We start from the raw sequence: 21994 nt of genomic DNA on the forward strand, positions 1-21994 counted from the left end.
TGTCATCAGGATTACTAATAATTGAATAATAATATATGTAACAAGAGGTCCACGGACCTTATAGGTCACCTGAGTATCATGAAACATATTTCCAACTTTGAATTTTGTTTGAGTTTTGAACCAGAGGCCATAAAACTCACAATTTTGAAAGAGGCACCATTGCCCATCATAACTACACGTTTAACTTCTATTAATTAATTCCACGAGGCAGAGCTAAGAAGCAAAAAACCCGCATTTCCAAAGTTATTTATTTATACAAGTTTTCATGAACTATTAAAAAGTAGCAAGCCAAATGAAAGAAAAGAAATGATGACTATCTTGTAAAAGATATAAAAGTCGCTTTTTTTTATAGAGTTGAAATAATAATTTCAATGCGTGAGGGAATTATTCACGTAAGTTTAGACTTTTTAATTTTTTCACGACTGTAATATTTGAATGAATCTACACCATTTGTTGATTTATTATGAATTAGGAACACAATCAAATTCAAATTAGAACTTTCATGTCGTTCTCTGTATTTTATTTGTCGCTCACGAGCGACAAATAAAATTATGAAGAGGGAGATGAAAAGTCTAGTTTTAATTGTCAACAACATTAACGAATTACTTAAATGAATGAAATGTGGCTATCTGTATATAATCATTAAGGTCTCTTTTTAAATTAAAAAATAAATAATTGAAATGCTCTTAACAGTTTATTTTTTTAATTAATCACCATTGCGTATAACTAGTCAATAAATGCATTTTGACAGCTTTTTTTTTTAATTACAGCTATAGTTTACTATGCAGACATTTATACATGAGTGGTTTAATTTAATAACAAAGCCAGGGACAAGAAACCGGACTTTTAATATTTCATTGAATTCTGTCTTAAAATCAGTCTCTCGGGCTTGTTTTTAACCGTAAAGTATATTATAAAAAATAATGATATTATGAATATTTCATATGGGTAAAAATACTGGTTCACTGTTCATTTTTTTTTCACAAACATTATCTGATTGCAAGTACAAGTCAAATTCATCTGTAAACAAACTTTAAAGAGACAATTACTCATCTGTTACACGCTTTCGAATTTGAAATACTGTACAATTCTAATAGACATTGTGAACCTGGGGCAACAAGGAGGCTTAGACCATCTTTTCATCTCCTGGGCATATTTTAGTTATCAAGCAAATTAATGCTTTCAATTTTACAAAATATTTTTTTCTTTGAAAGATGCATAGGACATTATTTCTCAATTTTCAAATCATTTTTACATATCAATTTGAAATACTTTTACATGAAATAAGGTAATTTTTGGAATTCAAAGGTTTTTTTTTTATATCAAAATATATTTTCCTCCATGGCACCTGATCCCACCTCTGATGTTTTTAGAGGTCCGTGTTTGCTTGCTTGATATTTGTTTTGTTTTATGGACTGTGATATTAAATACTGTTCGTTATTTCCATATCCTTCATTGCAATTTGTTTTTTCATTTTATTTTTATCATTGTTTTTTTTTTTTTTCATTTTCAGTTTCTACGATGGGTGATCAAAAAGTTAGAAAACTAGCTGAATAACTTCCATAAAAGAAATGATATAGGGTTTCAGTGTTGAAAATTTTTAAAATTAGTCATGTCCGATTTTAACGCACATCTGCAACAATCGTTCTCCCCATGCACAAATAATGTGATCTAGGCACTCACGTAACATGCCCTGAAGCGCTCTGTCACAGAAGCTGAAAGATTTTACCGATTCTTATATTTCTTACCGAACATGTTATTTTTTTAATAAGGAAATCCAGTCCATTTGACAGAAATGGCCAAATCTCGGCAATGGTATGGGTAGATAAGAATATTCTTTTCCAGAATGAGCATGGTGATCATCAAAACCCGAGTAGTCCATCTTTGAAGCGTCGTTTAATTAATCAATGTGGATAAAGTATGGATGCCTTCTTTTAAGCATATTTCATATGTTTAAAGTCAAAAGTAAACAATATTTTTGGGTTTCAATAATGATATTGATCATTGTTTAGATATTCAACATTTCTACAACTGCTAGTGGGCAATCTTTCATATCAAATTGCTCAACAAAAGACACATCATCTCGCTTTCAATGGGCGATAGATCAAACATCATTTTTAAACATCTCCCATACTTCACTTTAACAATCAATCCAATTAATTACAAAACTTATGGAAAGTCTTTTGTCTTTAATTATAAACCGTGTTAAAATTATTATATACCCCTGCAAAGGAGTTTCAAGGACAAACAGCTTGAATTTACAGTCATTCGTTGCTCTAGTAATACTATGTCAACCATTGTTTGTCACAAGTGATCTACATATTGAAGTCATTTTCACATTGTAACGTCATAAAAAGCAAAATGTATCATTATATATGCTATATATATAGATCATTTTGATCTGAATTTAGTTTGGTAAATATAGAGAGAGTCTTTAAACTTTTTGATCACTTCTCGTATATCAATAAAATTATTTATACCTAGAGTTTTGAAAATAGCCCTCGATTTGATACCTCAATATTATAATAAAACATGTCCAGATTAGGCGCAAATCCAGGAATATTTCCAGGGGGAAGGGCAACCCAGTGAAAAAAGAAATCCAACCCAGAATTTGCTGACAAGCAAAAAAAAAAAAGATCCCCCTCTAGATTGCCAGATTATTTATAATTATTCGGTATATTTTGCTATTTTGAATAAATAGATAAATTCAAATTCTGGTAAGGTGGTTCCTTTTGTTTTTTAGTACACTGAATGCTTAATAAGAAATATGGAAAGAACATGAAATGTTGGGAAGAATGTGGAAAGAACCTGACATCTGAAGTCACTACACTTCGCAGGAATGTAAAATATGATGTGGTTTAATATCTTTTTCATTCAGTTGCATTTAGATAATTTTGAAGTTTTAAAATGATAAACGTCATTCACATTAATTTTTTATTTTAAAGTTATAAGAAATTTTAACTTAAAAAAATCTGGCAGAAAAGATTTACAAAAAATTTTTTTGTTATTAAAGGGAACTAGATAGAATTTACAACCTCTCTTTGGGTTGTCTTTCATATTAATTCTACTGTTTGTTTTTATTACAAAATTTGACTAACCCCGGTCTAATTTATTAATGAATTATCATTGACTGAACAACATGTTTCTCCTGCTAAGCACATGGACCCAGGATCATGAAACTAGACTTAAGACAAATTTCCATTCGCCTCTAAAATGATTATTAATATTGAATTAATCTCTAAAGTTGCAGATGACAACATTTCTGGAAAACAATGTGGAGAAATAATTTGATTTAGAGGTGCATGACTTTACAAGATATAAATACAACACAAAGATTTTGACTTAAGCTTCAGATGTTTCATGATCCCGGGGCCTGATCCTACATCGTAGGTTTCCATGGGTCCATGTTTTATGTCCTGTTTACAGAGTTGTATTCTGTGAATATTCGAAGATCGAATTTTGCTATCCTTACATTCTTTTAATTGAAATAATTTCAAATTTCATGTAATTGATCAATTGATAAGGTGTTGCTGCCTAAAAGCATAAATAAGACCAAATAACTTAAAGAAAACTCTCAATATATTTTCGACAAATCAGATAATTCTCCCTTTGACCGTAAAATAGTAACTATATTGTTTTAATTTTGTAAGGTTAAGAAAATCTAGTAAAGGCAATAATTCTAAACGTTCGATAATTTTTTTGATTGTTTGATTGATTGCATGATGTTTAACGACCCTCTCGAGAATTTTTCACTTATATGGAGACGTCACCACATGCCGATGGAGAGCTACAAATTTTGTCCTATACTTGCCACTTAGGGTCATTGAGCAGTGAGGGATTTAACACCTACTGCGACATGGGACCTCGGTTTATACATTATCATCTGAAGGACCGGTCTCCACGTCCCACAGTGTGATTCGAACCCGCGACGTTCGATAATTTAAGGACAGCTTATTCAGAAACTCATAACAGTGACGTAATATTAGACATACTATAGACACAAACTATGCCTTAACAAAAATGCAAACTTTCATTTTAATATTTGAAATTGCAATTGCAAAGTAAACATTCATTGCAATTCATATCAGATTCAACAAATCAATATTTTTAAATGTTTGAAACATACTGAGTACGTACCGTTAGCCAATCACTTTTCAGTAACTGATATTTTCCTTGATATTTATATTAAGTGTTTGGTATAACATATTGCAAATTCTTATATGTACGCAGCACGTAATTTTGAATACGAACAAATTTCGAAATGGGAGTGCTTTTGGCTATCTGCTTAATTTTTGTCTTTTTAGCGGTTTCTCGGTCTACCATTATTTCGCGGAAATACATCCGGAAACCAGAATTCGATGATAAAAAATCAAGTAATGAATTCTTGGAAGAATACAATTCTGCATCCTTTATCAAGTGTGCAACTCTCTGTCAAACGGAGTGCTTTTTCTATGGATTTAACCCTCGCATTAAGAAATGTCGTACCCACAAAATGATTTTCACATCTGGAATTTATAATGAGAATGACTGGAGATACTATTCCTTTGACTGTATGTATATTTTTTTTTTCTGTCTGCTTGCTTGTTTGTTGTTTAATGGTCCCTCTCGCGGTTTATAAAGCCCCAACTGCCCCAACCTAAGTTATATAGTCAAACTTGGGTATACAGTACAGGCCACGAGTTTTCCGCAACGCTCGGTGGAAAAAACACCGTGTGAAACGCTCTGTGTTACACCGTGTACACGGTGTAGCATTGAAATATACAGGTAGGCACACCGTGCCGCACCGTGTCTAGAAAAATCTCAGCTAGTGACCTCCGTGTCCCACCGTGTCCAGTAAATTTCGCTCCGTATCGCACTGTGTGTCTAGAAAATTCTCCTCCAAGCTGCACCGTGTAAATAGTATTACAGACAAAATCGTTTGTTTCTGATAAAAAATTGAAAATAAATTTTGATGACAATTTATAACTGGGTTTATGAATATATAATAAACGTTTTTTTCTACCAGTTATTGGACTTCGAATGGCACGCATGATATTGAGATTAGATATCTTTAAAAAGAGTGAATGATTTTCATTTGAATTACGGTAACTGTGTGTCTAGAAATTTATATTTTAGTAAAATTATTCATCCACGTTACAAAATCAAAATTATTAATTTCATTTTCAATGAATAATTTAATCTCATGTGTTCATGTAACAAAGGAAGACGAAATATCGTCGAGCTGCAATCGTGCCACATACACTGTATAGTACAGTATAAAATTAAATCAGAGCTGTATGTTTATGTTCATGATTTTAACATGTTACTAGTGTTCCAAGCATTATTATGTATATTCCTTATTAAAATACATTTATTTTGTTCATCTTGAATTATTCTGAATGTGGATGCGAAAATCGTCAGCAGAAACACTAAATTAATGCAATAATTTCAAAGCTTATTTCCCGTAACAGCAAACATTATTTTCATAGAGTTGTTACTGAATTCACTACGTTATGTTTTTAAAATCCTTTCAGTGTAAGTAATTATAATAAGTTTTTCTTTTCTTGTAAAGTGTATAAAAAGCAATACCAGAGAGAGAGAGAGAGACTCATACAACCCCCTTTTAACATAGTCTGTAATTTATTTTTTTTGATTCTTCGTTTTATTTAAGTTACGGAGGTCACAATTAAGTTAATCATTTTATAATTTTATTTAATTGCCACAGCTTTTGTTCATATTCAACCCATTTAATTCAATCAATATGTTTTCTGTATATGCAGTACGCACAAAATTCTCGTGCATCACCTGCCAATCAAAATCCCATGACGCTAGGTGACCTTGAAAGTCTGTTTACGCGAAAAGAATTTCTCTTGTGATTTGAAACATTCTGATGGTCAGTTCCGAGTTCACACCTGTTCAAAAAATATATTAGATCTCTGCCGGTGGGCCAGGGGCGCCGTATGTTGATCACACCTTTCAAATTCTTTAGCTCTGACCACAGCAAGTGTATACATGTAACACACTCAACTGATATCATGCGAAATTCATCTTCCAGGTTTCACTACAACAACAATTATAAACTTACATGTATTTGTTAATTTATTTATCCGTTTTCAGACACAAATAAAAATGTATCCCGTAGATTAAGATTTAAAAAAAAAAATAACATAAATTTGCAGACTTCTGATAAAGTTTTAAGCAGCTGATTCGCATTCTAGAAGGGGGGCATTTTTAAAAATCGCTAAATATGTTTCCTCAAACCGTTTTTTTTTTCTTCTTTTCACACGATATATTTCAGAAAGAAGTAATATACATACTGAAGTTAGCACATTTCCTTTGCCGAAAATTCGGCTGTGATTTTTGTATTCAGCGTGTTTACTAAGTTTATCACTATTTTAATTAATGAAATTTATCAGATTATCATCTCTGCCTGTTCAGTTGATTTTCGAGATTACCGCATTTAATATTTATCTCCATATTTTACATAATTACAGATTTTTAGTGTTAGTCTTACTGCAATAATCCTTATCTGAACCTGTCCAATGATTCGCCGAGTATCGGTATCAAAGAGCAGAATTAATGTGCGAGTCTGATACGTATTTCTTTTTTTAATTTATTCTAGACACAGTACATGTACACATATATATATACATATGTTAATTCTTACAAAATAATTAATTCACATGTAGTATATAATCACGCATCTGATATGTAATACGTAGGGAAAAACGATCTTGCAAAACGATTTAAAATCAAAATCGAAAGTAGAGACAATCAAGTAATTCATTTATGAATGTGTGTTTCCTCTTAGTGTAATATAATAATAGTCTATTGAACTTTTTATGACTAATATAATTAGGATTTAACTTGAAACGTGATTGTATCTTTTTTTTTGCTGGACACGAGTACGTTATTATAAAGTTTTAAGGCATCTTATAAGTTTAATTATCTGTATGCGATAAATTACCAATATTAATTTATGGAACAGTATAACAAATATTTCAAAAGACAGTTGATTTAATTGTATTAAATAAGGGCAATGAGAATGTTTAAAATATTTATCATCAGAACTTTGACACACCGTGTTACACGGTGCACAGAAACGCTGACTTCAAAGACGCCGACAAGGTTTGAGGTCCACGCTAAAGCGTGGACTTGCGGTCCACGGGGCCCCGTGTTTTTTGCGGAAAACTCGTGGCCTGTACTGTAGCTATCAAATTCATTCCTTTATAATTTTTTTTTTGAATGACTGTTGAATTCGAAGTTGATGGAATTATATTTTAATAAACTAAACATTCTCTGTCGGCTTGTATTGTTTAAAAGAATTTTTTATCTAAAGATTAAAAACAAATTTATTAAAGCAAAATAATTTTAAAAATTAACCTTCATAATTCTTACAGGTATAATGTATTCTCTCACAGCACTTGTATGTTACATACTAGTAACATTATTACATTTATTTTTTTTTCTGCTTTTAAAATTAGTTATTCCCAGAGATTGTGAGGATCTTTACTCAGATGGTAACACTAATTCCGGGGTGTACGACATCTACCCCTATGGAACCATTACTAGTCCGGTCCGAGTTTACTGCGATATGAACATAGTGGGGGGAGGATGGACGGTAGGTTATTTCAAAATTAAGGGGGCTGGATGGTTGTAGCCATTTTCAGGCTATTTTTATCTCCTTTAGAAGAAGAGTTCCATGTAAAAAAAAATGATCAAATTTTAAAACTAAAATTTATGCAATTTTTCTTTGCCAAATGATAGTTGAAAGCTTCAGATATCATATCTAAACGAAAATAAGTTATATCTGATGGTTAATTTGTTGACCCCTCCTCCCCCAGCCTCCTTAAAAGTACAAAATATAATTCACACTCCGTGTTTTAGTTGTTCATGAAAATACATGTATAGGATAAAAACAGATGAATATTTGAAGATAATATCAGTACACTTTGATCATACAACTGTTCTGAACCATATATTTGTATTGATATTCTTGTTAATTTCAAAAGGCGATTCAAAAACGTGTCACTGGATCCCAGAGTTTTGACAAGGATTGGGCAGCATATAAAATTGGTTTTGGTGCCCCGGAACAGGATTTCTGGGTTGGTAAGTGTAAATCTCAATCAAGTAGGGACTTTTAGCCGCTTCAAAATTTGATAAAATTGCTTTGTTGTGACAAATAAAAAAGGAAGCGTATCAAATATCTGGTTTTAAGTCTTGGTTTTATGTTTTTCATGATACTCACGTACCATATTAAATTAGTACTTAAATAATACAATAATGAAAACAAGAAGTAAAAATCACTAAGTGGCATTGTCTAAACGAGACGAAAATTCACACTTATGTCTAAAGCTTAACTAGAAAAACATCTTTTTTCATTAAGTTATATTCATATTTAAAATAAAATCAATTGTATTCCAAAGACCTTTCTGTTTGTATAAAATACATCTTAATACAGGAAATGACGTAATACATCTGTTAACAAAAGAAAAGAACACATCCCTGTATATTTCCATCACTCTCCAGAATGGCACAAAGCTGTATGAAATATACGACCGATTCTCTGTCTCCGATGAAACAGAAAATTACAAACTCTATCTTGCAAGACCTGCCACAGGAACGTTAGGTAAGGTTATTTATGTTAATTGTTTTTAAAGTTTTTAAAATTGGGTACAAAACATGTACGAGGGTTGATCCAAAAGTAATGTCACTGTGTCAATATCTTTAATATTTGAAGTCATATTATCAAATATTATATACCAAAAAAGGCATTAAAATAAATCTAATCAAAATTGAAATTTTTATTGAATAATGTTTAAGGTACATTGATACTCTGATAAGAGAGATAACTCCTAATGACACAAATGTATATTATTCCTTTATAAATTTGTCAAGTTTAAGTGCCTTTTTTGTCAAATTTTGCCCCGCAAGCCATGCTATAATTGTTTGTATTTTATTCAGAATATACATTTGCTTTGGAAAATCATAAAAGTTAAAGAAAAATTTCATATGAGTGAGCAGAGGTATTATGACCTTTAATTGAATTTGTTTTATAAACGTTTAAAATATTAAACATAAGGGGTGTCGCAGCATCACCACTAAAGGTCAGGTTTTAAAGTGTAAATTGTTAGAATGAGAAAAGGCAAACACATTAAAAAGCATCTAAAAAAGCGTCTAATCGCCCAATAATTTTTAAGACAAAAAGTTTTCGACATTTTCTAGTATTAAGTTGAAAATAAAATGACGTCATTGATTTTTTATCTTAAACATTGTTGTTTTAATCTGCTGTATTGAACAAAGGAAACGGGCTGTGATGCATTTTTGCTACAAAATGGAGAAATCGACCGTAGAAACAGTTACGATGATTAATCAGACATACAGAGGAGATAATGTAAATAAGAGACTTGTTTATGGATGGTTTCAGCGATTTAAGTGGGTCATGGGTCACTGAATGGTCAGCAAAGGACAGAAAGGCCGAAAAAGGGAGGTTGCACCTTTAATTTACACTGAAGTCTAAGGGCAATGCATAGTTTTTATAAGATATTGTAGAGAGTTATTTGAATTTTCAACAAACCTCTTGGTAAAAATATCCATAAATTATCTCTTTTTATTAAACAATGAAATAAAATGAACTATTTACATTTTGAGAAATTATTTTTTTCCCATTTTCGTCAAACTCTTCATAAAGTTACAGAATTAAATAGAACATACAGATCACCAACACTTCGTAAAAATGCTCAAAACAAAATTAAAGCTAGAGACCAACACCTTGAGGTTAAAATTGCTTCTTACGATTCTAACGAATGGATACCACGTGGTATTCAATAGAAGATTTTGTCAATGACAATTAATCTTTGCGGAAGATATATATCACACAAGCAAATATAGGCGGATGTCGTTGCTATGAAAATGCAGAAGATTTGTACAGCATGCAGATAGGATGTACATTATTTTTGTAACTTCTTAATACTTTGACATTGTAAATAAAAAGTTAAGTATGTTTTACAATAAACATGTAATGCATGGAATGTTTGTGAAGTATAATTATTAAATATTTTGTAATAAATTCCGTGCACATTGAATTGTTAACAAATAAAAAAGGTCAAGGATTTACAAAAAGTGATTATTTTCCTATTAATTGTAAGTCGGGTTTATAAGATATTGTAGAGAGTTATTTGAATTTTCAACAAACCTCTTGGTAAAAATATCCATAAATTATCTCTTTTTATTAAACAATGAAATAAAATGAACTATTTACAAATTATTTTTTTATCGTCAAACTCTTCATAAAGTTAAAAAGGATCACCAACACGTAAAAATGCTCAAAACAAAATTAAAGCTAGAGACCAACACCTTGAGGTTAAAATTGCTTCTTACGATTCTAACGAGTGGATACCACGTGGTATTCAATAGAGTCTGGATCAAAATGCGGAAGATTTATAGAGTAGGCGGATGTCGTTGCTATGAAAATGCAGAAGATTTGTACAGCATGCAGATAGGATGTACATTATTTTTGTAACTTCGTAATACTTTGACATTGTAAATAAAAAGTTAAGTATGTTTTACAATAAACATGTAATGCATGGAATGTTTGTGAAGTATAATTATTAAATAGTAATAAATTCCGTGCACTGTGATTGAAAAAAAGGTATTTGTCGGGATGCAAAAACTGATGAAATTACTCGTTTTAAAACTTTTTTATCGATCTGTAAAAAGGATACAATGATTACGACTATCGTTCACAACATTCTACATTCAGAATATTAATTTTGTAGTGGGTATTTGTGAGCTTTATGTGATGTGACAAAAATGTTAGAGCCCCTATGACACTGCAAACCTTGTCACTGTAAGCCATAGTGTGATAAACGACACCCAAATGTGTGATGGTAGTGAAATTACTTTGGCAGAAATACATTCATTACTGACCCAAATGAACTCTGACAAATGTAGAATCCAAAAGTTACTGTTTAGAAGTTCGGCTGACCGAAATTAAAAAGAAAATTTCAGCTATGCAGCTGTAGACACAGTAACCTCCAAGGTCAATGTGATGACAGAAGAAATGCAAACTATCAAAAACGATCAGAAAGAGCTAGAATCTGTTCTCTGGGTAATTCATTTGATTCAGTAAAAGACGCAGTAGGGTCCTCAAAACAGATAAATGAAAACCGAAAGGAGTTGGTCAAAATCAAAGAGGGAAAAGGTCAGCAAGATCGAAAGAAGATATACAGACATTGAATGAGGCAAGTTTCAACCTACGGGAGTCGATGATTGATCTCAAAGCTCGCTCCATGAGGGACAACTTAATATTCAGTGGAATATGGGCAGAGAAAAACGAAGACACCGAAGCAGTGTTACAGGAATTTATTTACCGCAAATTTAAGCCTCGCTATACGAAATTTCGTTTGAGAGAGTGCATAGGATGGGAAATGTAACGAATTTAACGAATTCCCCCGGCAATATACATGTTGTGGCTAAGTTCTCTTTCTTTAAAGACCGGGAGTTCATACGGACACGTGCATCCCAAAAGTTAAGCGGCACTCATGTCTGGGTCAATGAGCCATATCCCCCAGAGATTTAAGAAAAAAGGAAGAAGTTATATCCCGTAATCCGAAAAGCCAGGAAGGATCACAAAAAGGTTAAACTTGTTCGGGGCACATTATACATAGACGGTAAGGTTTACACTCCACCGCCTGATCAGGCTGATCAATTCGTCACTAATCAGGGGAAGCAGAACAGGATCAACACTGACCGACAGCTGAAATTAGTGTTTAGCTCAGTTTTGACCATACCATTCAAGATGGTGTTATCAAACTTCACATGTTGATACATACTGATGAGGGCTATTCAACTGCATCAACATTTTTTACCTTGACCTTTTCTTTGACCTTGGCCTTATTTTTCTAAGATTAGTGTTTAGCTCAGTTTTAACCATAGCATTTAAGACGGTGTTATCAAACTTCACATGTTGATACATACTGATGTGAGCTATTCAACTGCATCATCATTTTTTACCTTGACCTTTTCTTTGATCTACACCTCACTTTTCTTTAATTAGTGTTAATCTCAGTTTTAAGGATACAATTCAAACTAGTATTATCAAACTTCATATGCTAGTACATACTGAACAGAGCTATTCAACTGCATCAACCTTTTTGACCTTGACCTTTCCTTTAACATTGACCTCAGTTTTCTTTAATTAGTGTTTAGCTCAATTTTAAAGATACATGTACCATTCAAGATAGTATTATCAAACTTCATATGCTGATACATAATTAAAAGAGGGCTATTCTACTGCATTAACATTTTTACGTTGACCTTTCCTTTGACCTGCATCAACCTTTTTGACCTTGACCTTTCATTTGACCGTGATCTCACTTTTATCAAATTGTTTTAAAGAAATCATTCAAGATTAAACTTTATATGTTGATACATATTAATGAGAGATATGCAACTGCATCAACATTTTTGACCTTGACCTCACATTACTAAATTATTGTCAAACTTCATATGCTGATGCTGATACATATTGATGTAAGCGTTTCAACTGTATCAACATTTTTGACCTTGACCTTTCATTTGACCTTGAACTTACTTTATCAAATTGGAGTAATTAAGTTTTAAAAGAAACCATTTATAATACTTTTTCAACTTAATATAATGATACATACTGATGAGAGCTTTTCAATTGCATCAACATTTTTTTAATTTGGCTTTTTTGACCTTGACCCCACTTTAAAGAAATTAGTGTAAAACTTCATATGGTAATTGATACTGATGTAAGCAATTCAACTGCATCACTTTTCAAGGTATTCTGATCAAATTTCATACAAATTATCATGCTGCATTATAATATACCCTCGGCGGAGCATTCATGTCCTATGGACATATTTCTAGTAAATTGTGTTTAACTGAAACAAAAACAGATAATGCTGAAGATATTAATATACCAGGTTATAATACTTACATGAAAAATAGATTTGATGTAGCAAAGGTTAAATCTGGCGGGATAGTTTTAGCCGTTAAAGTAGATTTTGTCATTTTTTTAATTGTACATAATACATGTTGCCCATATGTTTACTGGTTTTCGCTTGCCAAAACTTTGTTTAATCTACCAAATGACATTCTATTTGGAGCTGTATATATACCCCCTGAAAATACAAAATATGCATCAAAAGATTGTTTTCTAGAAATAGAGAGAGAATTGTTTAATCTATCACATGACACTGATTATACCTGTTTATTAGGTGTTTTAATGCCCGAGTGGGTAAATTGCAAGACTATGTAAATATCGATGAATTTTTAGCCGAGCATAATAACTATGGGTATAAATGCATTGAATTTTGTCAGAATAACAATTTATTATTCATTGCAAATGGCAGAACTCACGTGTAGAAGTAGAAGTACAGTAGATTATGTAATATGTAGTGTATGGGCAGCGGAAAGGGCAAAAATTACCATAATGAGAAAACAAACAATTATTTTAATTTCAATGATCATAAAAACTTAACAAATGATATACAATGCATAATCAACAGACCTTTTCGCAGAACAAGTATACATTAAAGCATAACCAACGAACAAGTACGTAACAAACATATATGAATGCAAAACCAACGATCATCTTTGCAGTCATATAACGCACATAAAAACACGACAAACGAAATAAATTTAACCAACGTGCACGCGGTAAATCTAGTCTTCCCGACTTTCGGCTCCCGATGGTATCGGATTTTTTTAAATTTCTTTTTTGTCGGTGCACAGAAACTCTTCAAACTTCTCAGGCACATTTTCTTTTTAAATGAATTCAATAATATGTAAAAACTTAAACAATTTTGCGTATTTATTACTGAATCAGCAGTATCACCTTCCAAAAAGCGGTAAATGTAGTACTCCGTTATAAATATGAAAACCAAAAACGGACATCGATACAGAGAGACGTAAGTGTCGTAGATAGTAAAGGTGCATGGACACAGATTTGAAGTTAATATTTTCTGTATGATATTACGACTTATATATTTTAATAGCATTTCACACAAAAAATATATTAATAATCTTATTTCATCTAAAAGTTATAAAAACTTTTTTAGACGGGTTTGATTGACACATCCTTGCACTCTCACAAACTTTAATTTTATTCTTAATACTTAGGAGAAGTGGCAATCTTGTTTCAATAACTTTAAGACGAAATAAATTAACTTCAAATCTTTAAAGATATTTAAGGTATTGATATTGAGAAGATAGAATTAGTATTTCAGTGAAATTTGGTGGTGTTAATAAAAAAAATGAACAATTAAATTCAATAAAAACTCATAATATCAAAATGATTTGATTTCAAAAAAGATTTTTATCAAAATCTTCATAAAAATATCTAAATCTAAACATTGTACTTATGGTAAAATAATGCAAAACGAAAGTACTGCATTGTTATACATTGACTAGCATCGTTTTTAAAAGGAGGGGGTAACCAAAGAAAAAAATTCAATCTAGCTGAAAAAAAGGTTTTAAAAACTTAACAAGCAAAAACAAAAAGGAAATTTAAATGATATAGTCCCAACTCGAAAATCTCGTGTATGTGTGAGTGTGTGTGTGTATGGGGGGGGGGGGGGGGGGTAGGTTCAACTTATTTAAGTGCCAATTTTTTTTTCTAATATAATATACAAGTACTGAAAATTTCAGTAAATGTTTATTTATCATATTTAAGTGCATGATAATTTTTTTTGATAAAATATACAAAAATAAAGATTTTATTATGCTTGAATGTTACTCAAGGTTTTATTAAAGAAATACAAGTGTGAATTCAAAATAAAAGTTTTAAATACATAAGATTTGGATTAAAATTATCCTAATTCAATTCCACAATCAATTTTGTAGTCTTTGTAAAATTTTAAGGCATTTGATTAATTTCTCATATGATATGTAAACACAACACACCACTGTAATGTAAAGTTCCGTTTTAATTCGATGTTGTAATGACACCTTTAGAGACTTGTAAATTAAAGAAATAAGATTATAAAAATATCACCATATCTTAAGTATACAAATGAAATAGGACAAAACAACTTATGTAACAACAACAACAACAAAAATTGATAAACAGAAACGTTGGCCTGTTTTCTAAAGAATGTGTATCAAGAAATTCCTAAATTTGAGACTCATCCAACTTCATCTTTTCTGTTTTACATTCGTTATAATCCATATGATACAATACATTCATAATTTGTTTATTTTCATATATTTATCTGAAATTTGCTGTGTATATTCATTTAAATTGAAAATTTCAGTGATGTTTATTTTTTACACTAGACAACTTGTCCACGATTTTACGGGACAACCCTCGTACAAGTACTACATAACTCTTTTTTGACCTTACTCTTAAAAAAAGATATGCCACTGTAATGTAAAGTTATCATAAAAAAATTTAAAGAAGGGGGAAACCAACTTATGTAACAACAACAACAACAAAAATTGACGAAACGGCCTTCAGGAGAATGAGATATTTTTCTACATTCTATGTAAATTCTTTTCTTTCATTTAAATTTTTGTATAGCCAAAAAGGGAACATAAACATAATGTGTCAGAGTTCTGTACAAAAAAATGTGTGGGGGAATTTCTGTGCATACAAATTATCTAGCATGTAAATAAGGGTTTTCATTTATTAAAAAAAATATTTTTGTTTGTTTCAGTTTGTTGTTTTTAATCGCGATTCTACGAAAACATCTGTGTCCTTTTTTCAGTGGCTTTCGCATTTATAGCTGAATACTATATTTACCGATTTTGGCAGATGATACTGCTGATTCAGTAATAAATACGCAAATTTGTTAAAGTTTTTATATATTCATGAATTTTTTTAAACCTAGAAATTTGCCTGAATAGTGTGAAGACTGTCTGTACGCCGACAAAATAGAAATCGCCAAAAAAAAAAAAAAAAGAAAAGAAATGAAAACGGGACCGTCGGGAGCCGTGAGTCGGGAAGACTAGATTTACCGCGTGCACGTTGGTTTGTTGTGTTTTTATGTACGTTTGTACTGCAAAGATGGTCGTTGGTTTTGCATTCATGTATGTTTGTTACGTACTTGTTCGTTGGGTTTGCTTTAATGTATATTTGTTTTGCGAAAAGGTCTGTTGATTATGCATTGTATATCATTTGTTAAGTTTTTATGGTCATTGAAATAAAATAATTGTTTGTTTTCTTATTATCGTAATTTTTGCCCTTTCCGCTGCCCATAGTAGTGAATATATGTTTACACTGCTTAAAAAATTAACATCCATGACTTATGTAACTTATATTCTGATGTTCATTGTCCAGTTACAACCACTCAGCCGATCAACTGTGTAACGAAAACAATAAAAAGCAGTATATATGGAATCCAGAAAAATCTGAACAATTTAAAGAAAATATTGATGTCGAGAAATTGAAAGAATTACGGGCAGAAATTTTACAACTAAGTGAAAATCTCGATACTGTTCAAAATAACGATATCGATTCTATAATATCTCTAACAAATTATGTAGTTTATTTCTATCTTCATCAGAAGTCACACTAGAGGTAAAAAGCAAACCAAAATCAAATAATAACCGAAACGTAAATTTTTATAGACCATGGTACAACGCGTCATGTAGGACTTCAAGAAGAAAATTTCATATGACTAAACGCCTTCATAACAAACACAAAACTACGGAGAACTCCGAAAATCTTAAGATCACAAGTAAAGAGTACAAGAAAACAATGGATAGATTGTATTAAAGAACATATTTTATCTATAACCTCAAAATTAGAAAAATCTACAGAAAAGTAATATTAAAGAATATTGGAGAATTTTGAATAGCTCGAAGCCTAGATGTTAAACTGAATTCGATTTCAAATCAATGTAGGATTTTTTGAAAAAAATTAATGAATCTAAAGATAATGAAGTTGTTGATGATTATAATGTCAATCTCGGTAATAACTCTCCTTTAAATTGTCAGATCTCTGCAGAAGAAATCTTGCAAGCAATTAACAAACTAAAAAATAATAAAGCTCCAGGAAATGATCAAATTTGAAACGAATTTATAAGAACAACAATATAAAGCTTTTTGCCACTTTATGTTGATACGGTGTGTTCCCCGAATGGCTACTCGGAAAAAACAACAAGTAATTATCACACTCAATTAAGGGGCCCTCTAAGGGGTACACGTAGACTAACCTGTGTTTACCTGGATAGGCAATATTTTATAAATCAGATATATTCATTCAATTTTATTTTAATTAAGAGGTTTTTTTTTATTTTCCGAAATATACTGAATAAAATATAGATAAATTAATATAAATAGATAAAATTAAGATTTAAGAAAAAATAAAATTTTTAATTGTACCTTTAATTTTATTTTTTCCAAACTATTCAATAGTATTGATTGAGAATTTACAAATTATTATCCCCTTTTTGTGCTACATTTTCAAACTCTTTTAAATAAATTAACACAAATGATTTTTTTCTTAAAATAATAAAGATATTTATGTATGATAAATTGTTTTTATAAAGTTTTCTCTAATTTAATTCATCTATTTATCATTTTTAAATTATTAAAACATTTTTTAAATCATCATACAGAAGTTTATATTTCAATTTTTAAAATAAATATAGACGATTGAAGATAAAAACAGACCACTTTAATTTTTAAGGAATTCCTGAGTTAATATAAGCTAATTGATGAAGCATCTGATAATTGATATCAGTTCACTTTGAATTTTTTAATAAGCAAAACTATTGTAATAAGTGTCAAAGAAAAATGATGTGCTGAACTTGCCTAATGATGCAGTCCAAGCTGTAAATACAAGAACAACACAAGTTACAGCTCAGAATATATACATCCCTTATATGGTCCTTTAGTTGTGATGAAACATATGGAGATAGAGTAAATAAATTGAAAATATTGTAAATATGTGTGATATGAAATTGAAAAAGTGTTATTTAATATATAATGCGAAAATCAGTGCTGCTAAATAATAGAACTTCAAGATAATTTATAGTTTTTAATGTGTTTTGTGCTTGTAAAATTATTTATTTTAAAAAAAAGTATTCAAAATATTTATTCATACTAGTGCTCAAATAAAAAAAAAATGGATTAAAAATCCATTTTATTTTATGTGAATTCTAGTCGATTATTCATACAGGTAAGTCTACCTGTACCCCTTAGAGGGCCCCTTAATTGAGTGTGATAATTACTTGTTCTTTTTTCCGAGTAGCCATTCGGGGAATAAACCGTTGATACATTGTATTTTCAATGTGATTTTTGATACTGGTTATGTACCTGATGAATGGCTCAGTGGTATCGTTAAGCCAATATATAAAAACAAGGGTGACCCAACTCTTCCTAAAAACAATAGACCAATAACATTACTAAGCTGTTTAAGAAAAGTTTTTACCAGTATTTTTTGTGAGCGTTTGAATACGCTTACTGAGGAATTAAATCTGATTACTAAAGCTCAAACTGGCTTTAGAAAAGGATATGGTACAACAGATAAAATATTGATATTAGATTTTTTTGTGTAAATTTGTCTTGTTTAGTAAGAAAAAATCTTTATTGTGCATTTATTGATTTTAAGCAAGTCTTTGTAACGGTATGGCGAACTGGTCTGTGGTCCAAAGTGTTAAAAAGGGGGATAGATGGTAAATGTCTAAGATTTATCAAAAATATGTATATTGGATCCCCCCAAATATTTTTGTACAGAGAAGCACCAATTGAAATTGTGAACGAATTCAAATACTTAGGTGTAATCATGTCCCGTAGTGGCTTTTTCAAAAGTGCCAAAACACACTTAACTAAACAAGCTTCAAAAGCAATGTATGGAGTACTTAGAAAGATAAGGTATTTTAACATGCCAGTCAAATAGATCTTTTTGACAGAGTTATAAGCCCAATTTTGTCGTACGGGTGTGAAGTTTGGGGCTACGAAAACATAGATATCTTAGAAAAGGTACACTTAAAATTTTTGAAATTTGTTTTGCATGTTAAGTCCAGTACCCCAAATTGTATGGTGTATGGAGAAACTGGGCGATTTCCTTTAGGTACGAATGATTACTTACTGGGCTAAACTTTTGATGTCACACATACAAAATGTATTGCTTTCTTTACAAACTCTTTTCTGTTCAAAGGATCATTTATGCACCCATGGTTGAAATGTATGAGACATCTTGAATTCCTGTGGTCTGTCCTATGTCTGCATGAATCAAAATTTCATTAGTATTACATGGTTTTAAAAATCTATTGTGAAAGAAACGTTGTTAAATTAATTTTTACAAGACTGGCATATGAGCATAGCAAACTCAGCTAAATGTTTAAATTACAAGATTTTCAAAAACAATTTTGGACGAGAAATGTACTTGAGTAAACTTCCAAAAGACTTAAGGATTGTATTAACAAAATTTAGAACTTGTAACCACAAACTTCCAATCAAATCTGGAAGATGGACTAATACTGATAGATCTTGAAGATTATATAATTTATGTAGCAAAATTACTTTGGGTGATGAATTTCATTATGTAATGGAATGTCCATATTTTTCGTCTTTACGTGTAAAACTTATTGATAAGAAGTATTGTTCTCATGTAAATACTTATTATAAGTTTGAGAAAATTATGTCCATCACAAATGTTGACTTACTGTTAAAACTGTCTTTGTTTTTCTAAAAAGATATTGGCCTGCTTTCAGTAACTTTTTTCTTATGTGACGCTCCTCTTCCTTACTTGACTTTGTATTTTGTACATAATGTAAATATGTTCCTGTACCTCATATACCATTGTATGGTCTGAGAGTAAATAAACAAACAAACAAACAATTGATCTGTTCTGTAATCCTGGTGGAAGCTCATCTTGGCAGACGGTTGCTGTGGATGTTGATTGTGTGGGATGATTGAATTTTGGTTTGTTGGCTGGTAATATTCTAAGGATTGTTTTTTTTCATGGTTCTTGGTAGGCTTTCAAAAGGACGTTTCCACTCCTTTGGTTTTTCGGCCATTTCTCTGGGATTGGTGCTGGTGAATATCAAGGTTTCTTTAAATTCCGTATCTGGATGATCTTTAGCGATATGGCGTTGAACTACATCTTTACGGCAGTAAGATTTTTTTCACAAATATCACAGTAGTATCTGGTTACAATCGGATTATGTTGAAGTTCATTGTGCGTCTTGAATTTGGTTCATTTTTTTTCGTCGTAATCTAGCTATGCATTTAAAACCAGTTTAAAAATATTTCAAAATTCTTCAAAAATCCCTTCATTATACATTCAAGGAAGTTGTTGAATAAATATTTGTTCTAATATTCTGTAAACGTCTTTGATTCCATATTAATTAAACGTTTTTAATATTGAATACAGTATTAGATATCGTTTATAGGTACAATTACAGATTTTGGTCATTTGATTTCTCATTGTTCAGATTTGAAATTTTAAGTCATATTTTTAAACAAAAAATGTTATGTTATTAAAGTATTTGTATCTAGGATATCCAGTAACTATCATTGATCCACCATTGGTGATTATAGCTTGGGTGTCTTGATGATTTTCTATAATTCACAGTTTACCTTACATGTACTACGAAATAGAAAGTATGACATGCCCAACGTTGCAATATTCGATCTTTTCCATTTGTATTGTATTATTTTTATTTGTATTCTATAATATTCCATTTTTCTCTGATATTTTTTTTCATTTGTATTGTATCTAAAGGGTTGTTTATATTCTTCGTTACGAAGGATTTCATTGGTCAAATTTTAGTCTGTTGTAGTAAAGAAGCAAGATATGTTTTGGGTGAAGTGGGCTCTTCTACATGTATTTGCGTGGATGCCAAGGTACATCTCGGGAAGGGGGGAGTAACAAAAAAAAATCTGTCCAAACCGAAAAACTCTATTTCTTTGGGGGGTACGTGGGAAGGGGTAGCTGAGGTACCAGTCAAGATCAAATCATTTATTTATTAGTCAACATTTCTAGGACAGATAAATACTTAATTACCATCTACCAGCGCTCTATTTTCACCTGTAGGCCAAATCTTGACCATTGAAATTCTTCGTAACGAAATGAATAAACATTATCCTTGTATACAATCCAAATAAAAAAAATATCAGACTTGGGAAAACCACGCATGATCCCAAGGAAATTGCTCGGGCCGACCATGTTACAGTAAGCAAGATTATTTTAACCAGATTTTTGAAATTGAATTTGAAACATTGCTTCGTCTTTCAGTGTATTGTGGTTCATACTTATATGGATCCTTAACAATTTTGTTTTTTATGCAGGTGACCGTTGAGGTTCTTGGGCTTCTTGTATACATTTAAAAGGCACAGTCTCTAACAAATAGTTTTTTCTTCACATATTCATTTTCCGTTGACCTTTACGAAAATAATCATTTCTTTTTTTTTCAAATCATACCTTAAAGTGTAACAAACATGGGTTATTATTACATTAGAAAGGATGCTAAATGAATTACACAATGTATTTTTGCATTATATTTAAAAAAAAAACAACAAATATTATCGCTCTTTTCAGCACGAAAAGACGTCGATCTAAGGTGTACCTCAGTATTATTATTGGCAATTAGATTGATCAAGCATATGAATCAATTATCTCTGTGATATATTTTCTTGACTTCTACAGGTGACCGTATGTTGGACACTGGTATTCCTCAGTATGACTTGTCTGAAATGTACTTTACAACTCGGGACAGAGATAACGACAAGTATAGCTATGGTAACTGTGCTGTGGACTGGCAGGGAGGGTGGTGGTTCAACTTCTGTCACCACGCCTACCTTACCGGCCCCTGGTCCTCGCCAGGCTGGCTGTATCCATGGAACCCCGCTGTAGAGAGTGGGGAATCTGTTAGAGGGACACTGATGTTGATCAAAAGTCTTCAGGTAAAAACATCATTCAGAGGACTGGGTCAATCAGAACTCATCGGATGTTTCGTGAACTTAACAATTAATATATAAATAATGGACTAACAATTAGTATGAAAAACGTCAGTCAGCATGACTCAATGATAAA

At 31.2% G+C, this 21994-nt stretch overlaps 1 protein-coding gene across 1 annotated transcript; it reads left to right on the plus strand.

Annotated features, from left to right (window-relative positions):
* Positions 1 to 4261: 4261 nt before the first annotated feature.
* On the plus strand, positions 4262 to 21939 carry LOC134259020 (fibroleukin-like). Its single transcript, XM_062741618.1, has 5 exons — positions 4262 to 4550; positions 7464 to 7600; positions 7992 to 8088; positions 8441 to 8608; positions 21608 to 21939. The coding sequence occupies exons 1-5, from the start codon at positions 4262 to 4264 to the stop codon at positions 21937 to 21939; spliced, it is 1023 nt and encodes a 340-aa protein (XP_062597602.1).
* The last annotated feature ends 55 nt before the right edge of the window (positions 21940 to 21994 follow it).

The sequence above is a fragment of the Saccostrea cucullata genome, unplaced genomic scaffold (assembly GCF_032062105.1).
Source record: "Saccostrea cucullata isolate Sc308-1 unplaced genomic scaffold, CSIRO_AGI_Scuc_v1 ctg4637, whole genome shotgun sequence".
In the NCBI taxonomy this organism is placed as follows: Eukaryota; Metazoa; Mollusca; class Bivalvia; order Ostreida; family Ostreidae; genus Saccostrea; species Saccostrea cuccullata.